Raw genomic sequence first — 12890 nt, 5'->3', positions numbered from 1 at the left:
TAGTGTAAAAAAAGACAAAAATAGTTCAAAGTATTCTTTATATATATATTATTCCACTTGCATTAATATATTTGATGACTGTAGAGTAGCTTTTAATTTGAAAGGTTTTGTTAAATTTTCAATATTAAAGGTTTCTGTAGCAAATTGTTCACCATTTGGATCCTCATGTAATGTGAAACTCATATCCTTTACGTCATTTACTGATTCAATACTGCATATATTTTGGGCATAAGGTGGTGAACCTTCTTTGAAAAGTTTAACAGTTTGATCTAAGTACTTCATGTATATGTCTTTTCCGAGGAATTCAATCTCCATGTTTGTATCTGCTAGGGACAGGTCCGGTAAGTCCAGCATCATCCCAGCTTGTCTAGCACATCCCACTGCTATTACTTCATCAGGATTAATGCCTGAAAGAACTTCCGCTTCTGGCAACAAACTTGCCACGGCCGATTGCAATTTAGGGATCTTCATACTACCTCCACAGAGAATAATTTTATGGATTTTGCCATTAAAACTATCAATTACTTGCTTAGCTGGTTCTATGTAAGCAGATATTTTAGAAGATATGATATTTTCAAATCTTGCCCTCGTCACATTTTGACTCCAATCAACTCCATCCAATAAAGACTCAATAAAGACATGGGCTGAACTTAAAGTTGACAGAATGTGTTTACAGTTGTCTGCATGGTTAAGTAATTTTGACATAGCTCGTCTACTTTCATGTGGATCCAATTTCCACTTTTGTTTGAATTCTTGTGCAATATAATCTGCCAAGTCCTTTGTTAGACACTGTCCTCCGAGATCGGATCTAAAAATATTTTTTTCCACAGACATAAATCCTGAAGATACTTTAACTACAGAGGCAGCACATGAAGACCCACCGAGCCTGTACACCAAAACATTCACATCGTCTGCAGACTCTTCAACATTGTATGCAAGAAGAGCAGCAGCAGGTTCACTGATAACTTGTAGAACATCAAAACCTGCTAACTCGGCACATTTTACAAGCCTCTCTCTACTTAAGGATGACCAATTCAATGGTGCCGCTAACACTAATTTTAAGTCACCTTCATTCTGAACAGCGTGGCTGGCAATAGTATATAATTTTGCATAAATCTTTGTAGCAATATTATCAGGATTTGAGTATAGCTTTGCTTCACTTGTTTCAAATTCATATACTAATTCCTCATCATTTTGAATTCTGCATGAAGAGGAATTTTCCACGAATGCGATATCATCTTCACTAAAATCACAGTTCATGAGGCGCTTGTTATTTTTTATAATGGCTTTTGAAGAGGCTTGTCCCGATTTAGCTGGAAGGCCAATTTCCCATTCCACACCATTGAGAGCAACAACAGCTGGAGTGACTCTGTCTCCTGCATCATTAGCCAAAACAGAAGCATCCCCATTAACAAAAGTTGCAAGGCAACCTGAACTATTTCCTATATGTATTCCATACGCTGTCGCCATTCTTGAATAAATTATGGTCAATAATAAATGTATATCTTATTTAATGGTAACTTCAATAGTGACACAACAGTTAGGAGGCAATTGGTATTACTACGTACAACTAACGTTAACTTTATTGATTCAAATTTTCTAAACTCGTTGTTATTCGGCAATTTGCTATAACCTAAAAGAAATTACAATAGAGTGTTTTAAGTTATTGACATTTGGTCACTTGGTAATTGACATTGGTATCACAGAGTTATATAGGACTTTCGTTTTAAGTGTTAAGTGCTTAATTACGTACAGATTTATTATCGTTGATCACTAATTAACATTACTTAATAATTTCAATGAGAAAATAGTTTTTTTTAATATACTTCACATTTCTTCACTATTCAACTAGTTACTTAATAGTCCATATACATGACTTCATTGCATAAAATAAAAAAAATAAGTGACAATTTAATGACAATGGTTTAAAATTTTGACATAAAAATATTTACATTTATCCATCTTTTTCAAAGCTTAATCTTTTCAGACAAAATTCTAGTTTAAGAAATGAAACAGTTTAGTATAAATTACTTTGCAAGTATAATATATATAATTGTTATCAGTTTGTTAGTAGTTATTAATTATAGTTCGAAAGCTGTGGCTTCAGTAACGAATTCTTCTGATATTCGCAATTATTTAGGAACTCGCACGCCTTATAGATTTAAGTCAAACAAAGATGATTCCAAAATAAAATATCCTAGTAAGTAAGAATAGAAAAATGTTTATTTCTCAAGTATACCTGATGTATACTCTTTGAATAAAAATATTAATTTACTCTCTTAAGGATTAGAGGTAAAAATTATTTACCAATGTTTATATAAAAGAAATTATATTCTATTTATAGATTGTAAACACTCGAAGATTTGGATGCTTTTGAGGCATGGAACCCGTTTGCCTAGTGCCAAGGATATACTGGGCATGAATACGATTTTAAAAGATTTAAAATATAAAATTCTAATGCAAAACAATCATGGGAAAGGTAAAAATAGTAAATAATAGGTATTCATAAAAAATATTTCCATTAAAATATGAGATCTTAATACAAAATAAGAATAAATAAAAAAGGTTACTTCTATGTTAGGACCATTAAACGAGGAACAGTTACATTGGTTTTCAAAATGGTCCAGTAATATATCGGTGGAGCAAGAGAAGTTTCTTACCTATGAGGGTCAAGATGAGATGATACTTTTGGCTGAACGTATGCGGAAGAGATTCCCAGATGCCATAAAAGAGAAATATGACAACAAATCATTTCTGGTATACATACTTAATTAAATATATTATTTTACTTAATCTAAATTCTGTAAAATATATGTAAAAATGTTTAATGTCCTACCATTGTTGGTGTCCACTTCATAAAAATATATACAACATATTACATATATTGATATAATTAAATAGCTAAACCAATAATTTTCCAGTTTAAATACACGGCAACACAGAGAGCTCAGCAGAGTGCGTTATATTTTACTATTGGGCTATTCGACAGGAAGAAATCAAGAGATGTTATTTTTGAACCTGCCATGAAAGTTGACACAACATTGAGAGTAAGTAACTGCTATGTGATAAGTAGATGTTAATTTCAGTTCATGCATGTATTTTTTTTTCTATCCATTATGAGTAATTTTATCATATATATATATTTTATAAAACTTTAATCTTATTTAAATACTAATAAAAATTTTGTATTTCAAAGATCTTGCTTGTATTAGCTTAAAAGTATTACCTATAATATTTTTATATGAATCGTGTCGATGCTAAAAATTTAATGATTTTCAGTTTTACAAACACTGTGATAAGTGGCAGAAGCAAGTGAAAAAAAATCCTGAGACATATAAGGAACAAAGGGCATTTGCTGTGAGCCAGGCCATGAATGACACTTTCGATGCTGTGGCAAAGAATCTCGGATTGGAAGGAGTTTTGTCTAAAGGTCCTATAAACTAAACTTTGGTAATGTAAAATACATTACAAGTAATCCATTAAATTAATAAAACTGAAAGACTTCAATTTATAAATCATTATATATATATATATATATATATATATATATGACTTATTGACAAAATGAAAAACATTGTAACTGTCAGTGTTTAGGTAATCCATAACCATACTATGGATTTTTAAGTCAGGCTTATAATTAAACATCATACGATCATAACATCCATTAACATTTATTTAATGTTTCTTTCACAGAGATTGTTATCTTAATGTACAAGATATGTGGCTATGAAACTTCGTGGCACAAATACTATACATCGCCATGGTGTTACGGGTTCGATCTGAAAAGTATTAAAGTGAGTTTATATGAATTGTATATTAAAATTGACATTTGTCAATATCACCTTAACTTATTCATATATTAAATAAAAATCAATAGCTCTTTTCAAATTTGGTTATGTAGAGAGAGGAGCTTGGACAGTGGAGGTGAGCGTTTAACGCTCGTTAGTTAAGGGCCCCTTAAACGTACACCTGGGTCGCAAGTCCCAGGCACCGTTGAAGCTCCTCTCCCTGCAACGTGGAGGACCCGGCTCCCGCACGGCGAATCCATGGAATGCTGAGAAGTTTCGTCTCATGTACTAATTAATTGTATTGATAAATATATTTTATGTGTCATTTGGTTTCAGACCTTGGAATATTATCATGATTTGAAGCACTATTGGCTAGATGGATACGGCCACGAGTTAACGTCTGTCCAGGCCTGCATGATACTCAAAAATATGTTTGAGATGATGGGGTAAGGTATTTGATTAGGAAAATAATCGAATAAAGTTTCTTAGTAAGAACTGTATTGAATTCGTAACATGTATTGTGCTTGTGTGAACCTAATATAATAAAGTTATCTACCAACATCACTTGACATTATATTATTTAATAAAACCGACCGAGTATATTAAAACACAACAAAATAGTAAAAGTTCAGTATCATGGCGTTTTTAATTTAGTCTATTATTATAAGAAAATTAAAAAAACTAGAATTCTACTTAAAATATTTTAGATTTAATTGAATAAACAATATGTATGCAATCTTAAAAAAAATTTTTTTTTTCAGGAAAGAAAATAAAACAGCTGCTTTCCTGTTTTCACATTCTGGAACATTGTTGAAATTGTTGACACATTTAGGCTTATACAAACCACAGACACATCTGAGAGGAGATAGTGTCATAGAGGATAGACTTTGGAGAGCGTCGAATATTGACTGTTTCGCATCAAATATAGCCTTCGTTTTATACAAGTAAGATAATATACGTCTATGGACATGCCAACGAAACAATGTAAAAAATGTAAACAAAATTAGTATTAGTAATACAAACAAGGTATTCAACAGATAGTATCGGAGATAATATCAATTGTATCGCTTGTATATCGCTCCTCGAAAGACTGACTCAAAAGCGATTATTACTAGAATATTCCACAACACTCGTTTTTATATCTACTTGTTTATAAATATTGACAACAGGAATGTTCTAGTAAACTTAAAGCTAATAGTTTCGTCCACTCGTCACGAGATGGCTCTGCCGCTGAACGCCGAGAATATTCTACAATATTTAAGTCGGGGCTACAACAACATAAGAGAAGGGATAAATTTAATAAATGTAAAATAGATGCTCATTTTAAAAGACTTGTATTAGTGTGACAATAATAAAACGTTTACAAATACGTCGAAATCGCAGATTAAAAAATATACTGAATTAAATGATATAATCTTAATTGAAAATATATTTTCTATTAATGACTATCAGTAAGTATTCGAAATAATATCACTGAGGTCATATAAAAGTATCAGAAAATATATACTTATATCCAGTATAAATTCTCATTGAAAAATGCTTTATAAGTGCTGTTTGACAGGTCTCAGAGGAATAGTAAATTTTCAGTTACATCAATAAAAATAAATGAAGATTTTAAAACAAAACAGCTGATCTCACGGCTTATGAAATCTTGCAATATCCACTCGTTTCAGAGATTAGAAGGACCAAACATATATGTTATGTGCATACAAAAAATTAAAAAAAAATATATATTTTATAGTCTGACAATGAAATTTTATTAATATATATACTGTATAGGTGATTTTTATTGTACGTATGTATGTAATGTTGTTCTTAATCAATTTCATTGGTTGAATGTTCACCCCCCCTTTAATATATTTACGCGATATAAGTCCATATATGTTGGAGTATAGAGTAGGTAGTTCCGATGTCAGTTAGTTTTTGGAATAATTCTATAATCGTTTCGATATAAGGTCACAGTTCAGGCGAATTGATTAATCCTAATAACGACATATCAACAGTACACAGTAGTCTGTGTTGGCATCGTCACAGTTAACTGTTTTTCATAAATATTAACACGTAATTAAATAGCGTAGGATATTGATAAAAAACGGGAAACGCTTCGTATGTAGTGGTGACGCAAACTTAGAGCTAGCGTAACAGACGACATTTCAAAAACTGTACCTATATAAGTCCTGCTTGATACGCCGGTACTAACACAGAGCAGACAGACACACAGAAAAAAATCGTCAATTTCCTACACGTTCACTGAAAAGCTGTTAATGTGAAATTACACATATTAAATTATATTAATTTGCATAAAGATGAAAATGAATTCTATGTATTACAGATGTGATGACGGAGATAAGATATTAACGCTGCATCAAGAGAGAGTTATCAAGCTGCCAATGTGCGAGACGGAGCTCTGTCCGTTGGAACATTTGAAGGCTTATTTTCGTAACACCATACATAATTGTGACTTCGCTGATATGTGTGAAGCTGTTTAATGTTATGCTTGTTGCTATATAAATATACACACACACACACACGAACAATCAAAAACACACACACACACACACACATATATAATACTTTGCTTAGATAAGTTAAATTTATTCATTATGTGATTAATTATGAATATTGTTAAATTGTCTATATATTTTTTTTACTGGTTGTTGTTATTGTAAAATGTTATTCATATAATAAAATAAGGATTCGATGAAACAAATTAATAAATGAGCTTTAATTTATTTTTATAGCGCGAAATAAATTTTTAATAAATGAGATTTATTGTTTTATTGAACCACGACGAAATAATTAAATATCAAAATTAGGTTCTTCGAAATGTTAAGCGAGGTGTTCAATGGCATATTATTAATTTTTAAAATATTTACAGACGGATACATTTTTAAGTGCATAAATTTTATATTTTATTAACATTCTTTTCCTTCGATTTTGTTTATGTTATAGTAATAATATTGTGATAATTATTTTAACAAATATCCATAAAAACACTATTTATTGTCTTTCTATATATTTACTTTATTTGTTTTATAACAAAAAAGATTATGCAATCTCATTCACTGTTTGACATTTCCCCTTTTGTTACAATGACATGGTGACGCTGGTGTCGTGCACGTTCCGAATACACTTCTTTAAGAAATAGTAATTCAAATGACGTCTTTGATTCATAAAGAATGATTTAGATAAAAATTGCAGTGACAATACTTATTTCAAGTAAGGTCATTCGTAATAGTATACTAGCGATCGCTATCTGGGAAGAGAGATTTTGTGTAGAACCTAGTAACTTCAGCTATCTCATCTATTCTGAGTACATTTTTTATTTAAAAATATATTTCGTCGAACGCCTGTAGGTAGCTCAACTCTTTTTTGTACGTCGGTAATCGGTTGCGTCTATATTTTGGTGTTGTTGCTCTATCATAGTAAATAGCGATCGAGGTCTGTGAATATCTTCTTGTGCTAAAAAGTGGAGTAAACTTTCCATGATGACGTCAACATCGAGAAGTATTCTGTAAATTGAGTTGTATACGAGCAGACGCTAGGATTGTAAAACATAGAATAAACACCTTCGAAGATCCTTATTGAAATTAATATTTATAATAATAAAGACTTGCAAGAGTTGTTAAATATTTTGTTAATTTTGTTTATAAAGCTATATTTTACAATAAATTGTGTTCATACAGTATGTGAATACTTTGTGAAAACTATAAAGCGACACAAGTTATAAATTTAACTACTTTATGCTTTCGGACGTAAACCGTGAAAAATGTTATAGTTAATACAAAGTATCGTACAGAGTTATGGACGATCGTTAAGGCGGGAACCTAACCTACCCGCTTGACGACCTTAAACTTATCTATAAAGCAAAACTAACAAACAGCACACATTGTAATTTCTACCGCCACGAATTCTTGTCCACAGCATTCAAAAAAAATTAACGTAAATAAATTATTTTAACTAACTTATCAAGATTCAATATGAAAGCGTAGGATTATATCTTATATATACAAGATGTAATATAATATTTATAATAAGAAAAAAATATGGATAATAGATAAAAAAGCAAGTGCATTTTATTTGGACTGAAACTGTCTCTTAGATGTGACAGTCAAATGTATTTTGCTAATTAGAATTTCGTATATAGCGGGCTAAATAAAAAGTTCTAGTATCAAAATTACCCTTAACTTTTTTCCGAGATCTTGTTTTAAAAATAGCGCACATTTTAAATTTCAAATGCATTATGACTGTGAGATCAGAAGTTTTTAATGAGGACTGACACAGCTCATTCATAGCCATTGATAAAACTTAAATTGGAATCGTTTCAAATATAAAAATCTTGTATGATTTGGTATCTTTAACGTAAAGACGTCGAGTGATATAGTTTTTTTATTGAAAAATCTTCGAGAATAATCATTTCACTAGCATGCATTTTTGTTATTTATTTTCTTGTATATAATGAAGCAACCTTAAACTGGCCAAGTGTAAAAATTAACTAAAGACTTGTAATATCTCACCAAAGATTACACCCACAACTTATACATTACGCTTGGGAAGAATCTATTCAAAATGAAAAAAAAAAATAGAAGAAGTGATTATGTAAGTAGATATATTAATAATTTCTATTTTACAATTGGTATTAGTAACTGATTGTTATTAAAAAAAAAGATATCCCATTTTAATAGCGATTATAAAAAAAAACAAAGCAAATTATAATCAGACCAGTTTCTTTCAAATCAGATTATAAATGGAATTGATTTTTATTTAAGGAAACGTTTGAATAATTAGGACTCTGTTGCCGGTTTTGTGCTATATTTTCACAATAGTCGTATAATAAGTAAACAAACAATGTTAACATATCAAGAAGAGTTCAACTTGTTCAATAAACGTTAACTTTAACCGGTCATCTGTTACAAATAACAATCAGGAAACCACAAAGTGTGGTGGTTTTTGGGCATCACATGTTAGTTTGTAATTCCAGCTATAAATTTCGTAAACTTTAGTCGGTGGTTGACGGCTGAGCGTTTTAAGCCCCCACCGCAAAAAGAGAGATTATATGTATACCACCTCTCTTTACATGTTACGGTGGGGGTAACTTATATAAGTTTGAGGTCAATGTGTGTGTATCTGACTCGGCGACGTAGTTCTCAAACGGATTGACCGATTTCGCCTTTTTTCATTTGAAAGCTAGCGTCTCTGCGGTGGTTCTTAGTTATGTTTGGTAAATATACATCCAGAGGTGTAAGAGCACTAGCTCTTTTCCAAAATTACAAAATTAGTAATTTTAGGCCAATGCTATTGATCGGGAAGTTTTTTTTAAATTTTAATCAAATTTCTTATATTTTAAGTATCTCTAGTTAAAAGCAAAATGATCTTTGAATTTAGTAATTTACTTTTTTGGTGATACAAAACATTATAAGAATATTTATAATGTTCTTACAAACCCACACACTCTAAAGTTCTGTATAAGTACCTTATTGTCTATTAATATGTATTGTTTGTTATAATTAATTCGGTAAATTTGTTAAGTAAATTTCAAACTTATTTGCCATTCAAATAGGGCTTTCAAAAGAGATGAAGGAGAGTTTGCAAAAAAAAAAAAGAGATAAGATATTGTTGGTTGTAAAAGATTTATTTGCTTATTTGATAAATTAAGCTGAAGTAAAGTTCATAAAAAATATATTTAATCCTTTTGACTTACTCCCATAAATACATGCTCATGAGATATTTTGAGTCCAGTAAAGAGTGTCAAAATAAAAATTCAGTGGAGTTATAATTAAACATTTCCTTTCTACCCTAATTTATGAGCTTCGAATCTCTTTGCTTTACCTATTTGATATAATGAAGTTAAATTAAAACGACCAAATTTTTACAAGAATACAAATGATAATTTGTTCTGCAATAATAACATAAATTTGTTAATCGGGTCATGAACGATTTAAAATGGTTTGTAAATTCCCTTCACAAAAGCTCTTTGGAACATTCCAGGGCTGACACAGTTTATGGATCATTAAAATAATACAGTGTTTAGAATTTAACGTTCACGTTTAAAGTACAAAGAAATAATGTTTGGAAGTATTAGCTTAATAGTATTATGTTTGAAATTGTATAACGAAAACTATTAGCGTTTTTCAATCTATATATTTAGTTGTTTATTTTGTTTGCGGCTCATTAGGGACCACAGGTCATTAATTTGTTACTCTTAATATGGGTGTTATCGATTCAAATTTACAGATGGACAAGCGAATTTAAAATATTGATATGTTTTGTTGAATATTAAACTAATTATAATGATCCAGTTAATGTGAAAGAAAGTTATTTATGTTGTATCGTTTAGGGTATAATTCATACAGTAGGGATTACGTTCATGAAAGCGGGTGCTAAATTATTTAAGAGACAAAATACCAAAACGTGTGTGATTAACACCTTAGCCGAGGTGGTATTTTTACAATGGTTTTAATTCTTATATAATTACAATTTATGCAGACATATATTTCATAATAATTTTATTTATATCGTCCTATAAATGTAGGTACACTATGAATTCAATGTAAGTTGTTTAAAATACTGTTCTTTTGGACTGAAATATAAGTTTTGAACAAGCTGCATCTATTATGAGAATCTCCTTTGACGATAGCGTCTAGTTTTAATTAAATTGCGCTGTACGAGATTCCGAACTCTTGGAGTAGCGTTTTATAATGTGAGAAGATAAATTAATCCTTGTTGTTTAAACAGCGATGTTTCGGTATAACGTCATCGAAAATCCTGTATTACAATATAAGAGTTTTAAACTCTCGTCCGTACTGTAAATATTGGCACGTGGGCACTAACCTGGTAGTAGTAAATATAAACACCCACGTTGATGACTAAGACGTACAGAAAAATACCAGATGAATTTATTAGCTTTTTTTAAATTTTATTTTTTTTTGTCTTCCTTGTTCGTTTTGCTTGTAAGTTTCTCATTTTGGAAATAATATATGTATATACACCTGGCTGACCAATGACTCAGTTTCGGCATCGTAATGACTTACGGTGCCGAAACGTGGACACTAACGGTACGGCTAGTTCACCAACTCAAAGTCGCTCAGCGAGCTATGGAAAGGGCTATACTCGGCGTTTCTCTGAGGGATCGCATCAGAAATGAGGTGATTCGGCAGAGAACAAAGTCATCGACATAGCCCACCGGATTAGCAAGCTGAAGTGGCAGTAGGCTGGCCATATTAGCTGCAAAACCGACAACCGTTGGGGTAAACGAGTTCTTGAGTGGAGACCGCGTCTCGGCAAACGTAGTGTAGGACGTCCTCAGGCAAGGTGGAGTGACGATTTGCGCAAGATGGCTGGCAGGAGCTGGATGTGAGTAGCCGAAAATCAATCTCAGTGGCGTGCAATTGGAGAGGCCTTTGCTCAGCAGTGGACCAATATGGGCTGATGATGATGATGATGATAATATGTATATATGTTTTAACATTTTTAAAAGAATCCTTTGTATTAAAGGTTTAAAGTTTCTCTTCATTTATTAATAAGAATAATAATACGTAGTTTCATATGAGTTACATAGCAATTAACAATTTAGCAAATGTAAATCTCTGTAATAATAATAAAAATCTATTAGTTTTACTTCAATTTACATAATTAGGTTATAACTATAATGTTTACTTTTTTAGGTAGAAGGAGCATTCCATTATATGTTATTTTATGTATTTTGTAAGGATTTTTAATGAAATAAAAAAAAATATAAGTTTTAGGCACATGTACTTTTGACCTTCTAAGTATAAAATACAGCAAGCAAAAGGATTTATGGACTGCAGGATCTTATGTTAGGATATAATCAATAATATAATTAAAAAGAAAACTTATGTAATATGTGTATCGATAGAAATGGGACAGAACTAGTGCTAAGTTCTCCTTCAATAATTGAATGAATATTAATAAAGATTACAAAAGTTTTCTTAGAGAGAAGTGATATTTTTTTAATAAAGCAGATCAGTGGTGACGCATTCAGTTTAGTAAATTTAACTTTTAAGGAATGAATTTGTTATTATTCTGAATGTGAAATCTGATACTTACTCGTTAAATTGACTAAGTCTTTTCGGCATTCACACAAAAGAATTTTAGTGACTATTTTATTTTCTACTTCCATTATTCTCATATCGTTTTAAGTACATACATACATATAAGGGGAATGAGTACATACATATAAGGTCAATAATTCAATTTTAGCTTTAGATACAAAAATAAAATATATCTTGACTGAAGTGCGCTCTTTTACTTTAGGTTCTTTTACACGGAATGTGTCATACCCCTTTTTATTACTTCATATTCCTAGACTGAATGGGAATGAAACTCTCAGTCTAGACTAATCTGAAAAAGCACTTATAGTACGAAAGTGCAATGACTTCATCTAAAGTTAGTATTTTATCATTGGCAGCTCAGATGAGAGTTATGGTGTCGCATGGTTGGCAGTTGCAGCGGGCAGGGTGCCATAGTTCAGTGACATAAACCAGTTAGTTTTGACCTACTTCTATTGAGTCATTAATCTGTGTCTGTTTTAATGGATGTCACTTGCTATAATTACTTCATTTGGAGACGGATATCTTAGTTAATTATTGGTTAAATATAATACATATGAGCATTTAAAGTATTTGTTTTGAATTACCAGTAAGCTATTTTAATCATTTACGAATTTTGTCTCCAATACAAAGCTATGCCTCAATATATTTTAATGAAAACGAAATTAGTTGAAACTATATTTTTTTATACATACAATTTTTCATAGAGACAAGGTAAAAAAGTACTATGTCGTTTTATCCCATCTTAAGACTAAACGGAGATCGGTGTAAGGAATGGAAGGTCTCAATAAGTCCAGCTTAATACTTGTTCTCAGTGTGAGATTAAAAGTGTTCATATCGGTGTGAATGGTTTCACAGAATAAAAGAAATTCTTAAATTTATAGTCGCACTTAAACAAATGAGATAATGTTTATGATAAGTAATGTTTCCTTCATCGGAAATGTGAGTGTGAAATTATATAAAAAATTAACGATATTCCCATAAAAAAGATAATAAAGATACTTTCAAAAGCTTTGTTATTCGCAAACTAAAC

The 12890-nt window shown here is 30.9% G+C and overlaps 2 protein-coding genes across 2 annotated transcripts; one reads left to right on the top strand and one right to left on the bottom strand.

Annotated features, from left to right (window-relative positions):
* Positions 1-21: 21 nt before the first annotated feature.
* On the bottom strand, positions 22-1676 carry LOC116767613 (heat shock 70 kDa protein 14). The gene is made up of 2 exons (XM_061527236.1): positions 1569-1676; positions 22-1471 (listed from the first exon to the last, which is right to left on the bottom strand). Exon 2 carries the CDS (start codon positions 1468-1470, stop codon positions 49-51), a length of 1422 nt encoding a protein of 473 aa, XP_061383220.1. The 5' UTR covers position 1471; positions 1569-1676; the 3' UTR covers positions 22-48.
* A 270-nt stretch (positions 1677-1946) lies between these two features.
* Positions 1947-6556, top strand: LOC116767704 (multiple inositol polyphosphate phosphatase 1-like). Its single transcript, XM_061527237.1, has 9 exons — positions 1947-2200; positions 2345-2479; positions 2582-2757; positions 2922-3047; positions 3280-3430; positions 3694-3794; positions 4125-4234; positions 4550-4732; positions 6121-6556. The coding sequence occupies exons 1-9, from the start codon at positions 2008-2010 to the stop codon at positions 6275-6277; spliced, it is 1332 nt and encodes a 443-aa protein (XP_061383221.1). The 5' UTR covers positions 1947-2007; the 3' UTR covers positions 6278-6556.
* The last annotated feature ends 6334 nt before the right edge of the window (positions 6557-12890 follow it).

Source organism: Danaus plexippus (genome assembly GCF_018135715.1).
Source record: "Danaus plexippus chromosome 9 unlocalized genomic scaffold, MEX_DaPlex mxdp_24, whole genome shotgun sequence".
Lineage (NCBI taxonomy): Eukaryota > Metazoa > Arthropoda > Insecta > Lepidoptera > Nymphalidae > Danaus > Danaus plexippus.
This window is presented reverse-complemented; position numbering and strand designations above follow the sequence as displayed.

Excerpts from the sequence above, each read along its gene's own strand:
- LOC116767613 (XM_061527236.1), bottom strand. The coding sequence starts at position 1,470 with ATGGCGACAGCGTATGGAATACATATAGGAAATAGTTCAGGTTGCCTT.
- LOC116767704 (XM_061527237.1), top strand. The coding sequence starts at position 2,008 with ATGAAACAGTTTAGTATAAATTACTTTGCAAGTATAATATATATAATT. Across the intron at positions 3,048-3,279 it reads AAGTTGACACAACATTGAGA|TTTTACAAACACTGTGATAA; the intron begins GTAAGTAACTGC and ends AATGATTTTCAG. Across the intron at positions 3,795-4,124 it reads TCGATCTGAAAAGTATTAAA|ACCTTGGAATATTATCATGA; the intron begins GTGAGTTTATAT and ends ATTTGGTTTCAG.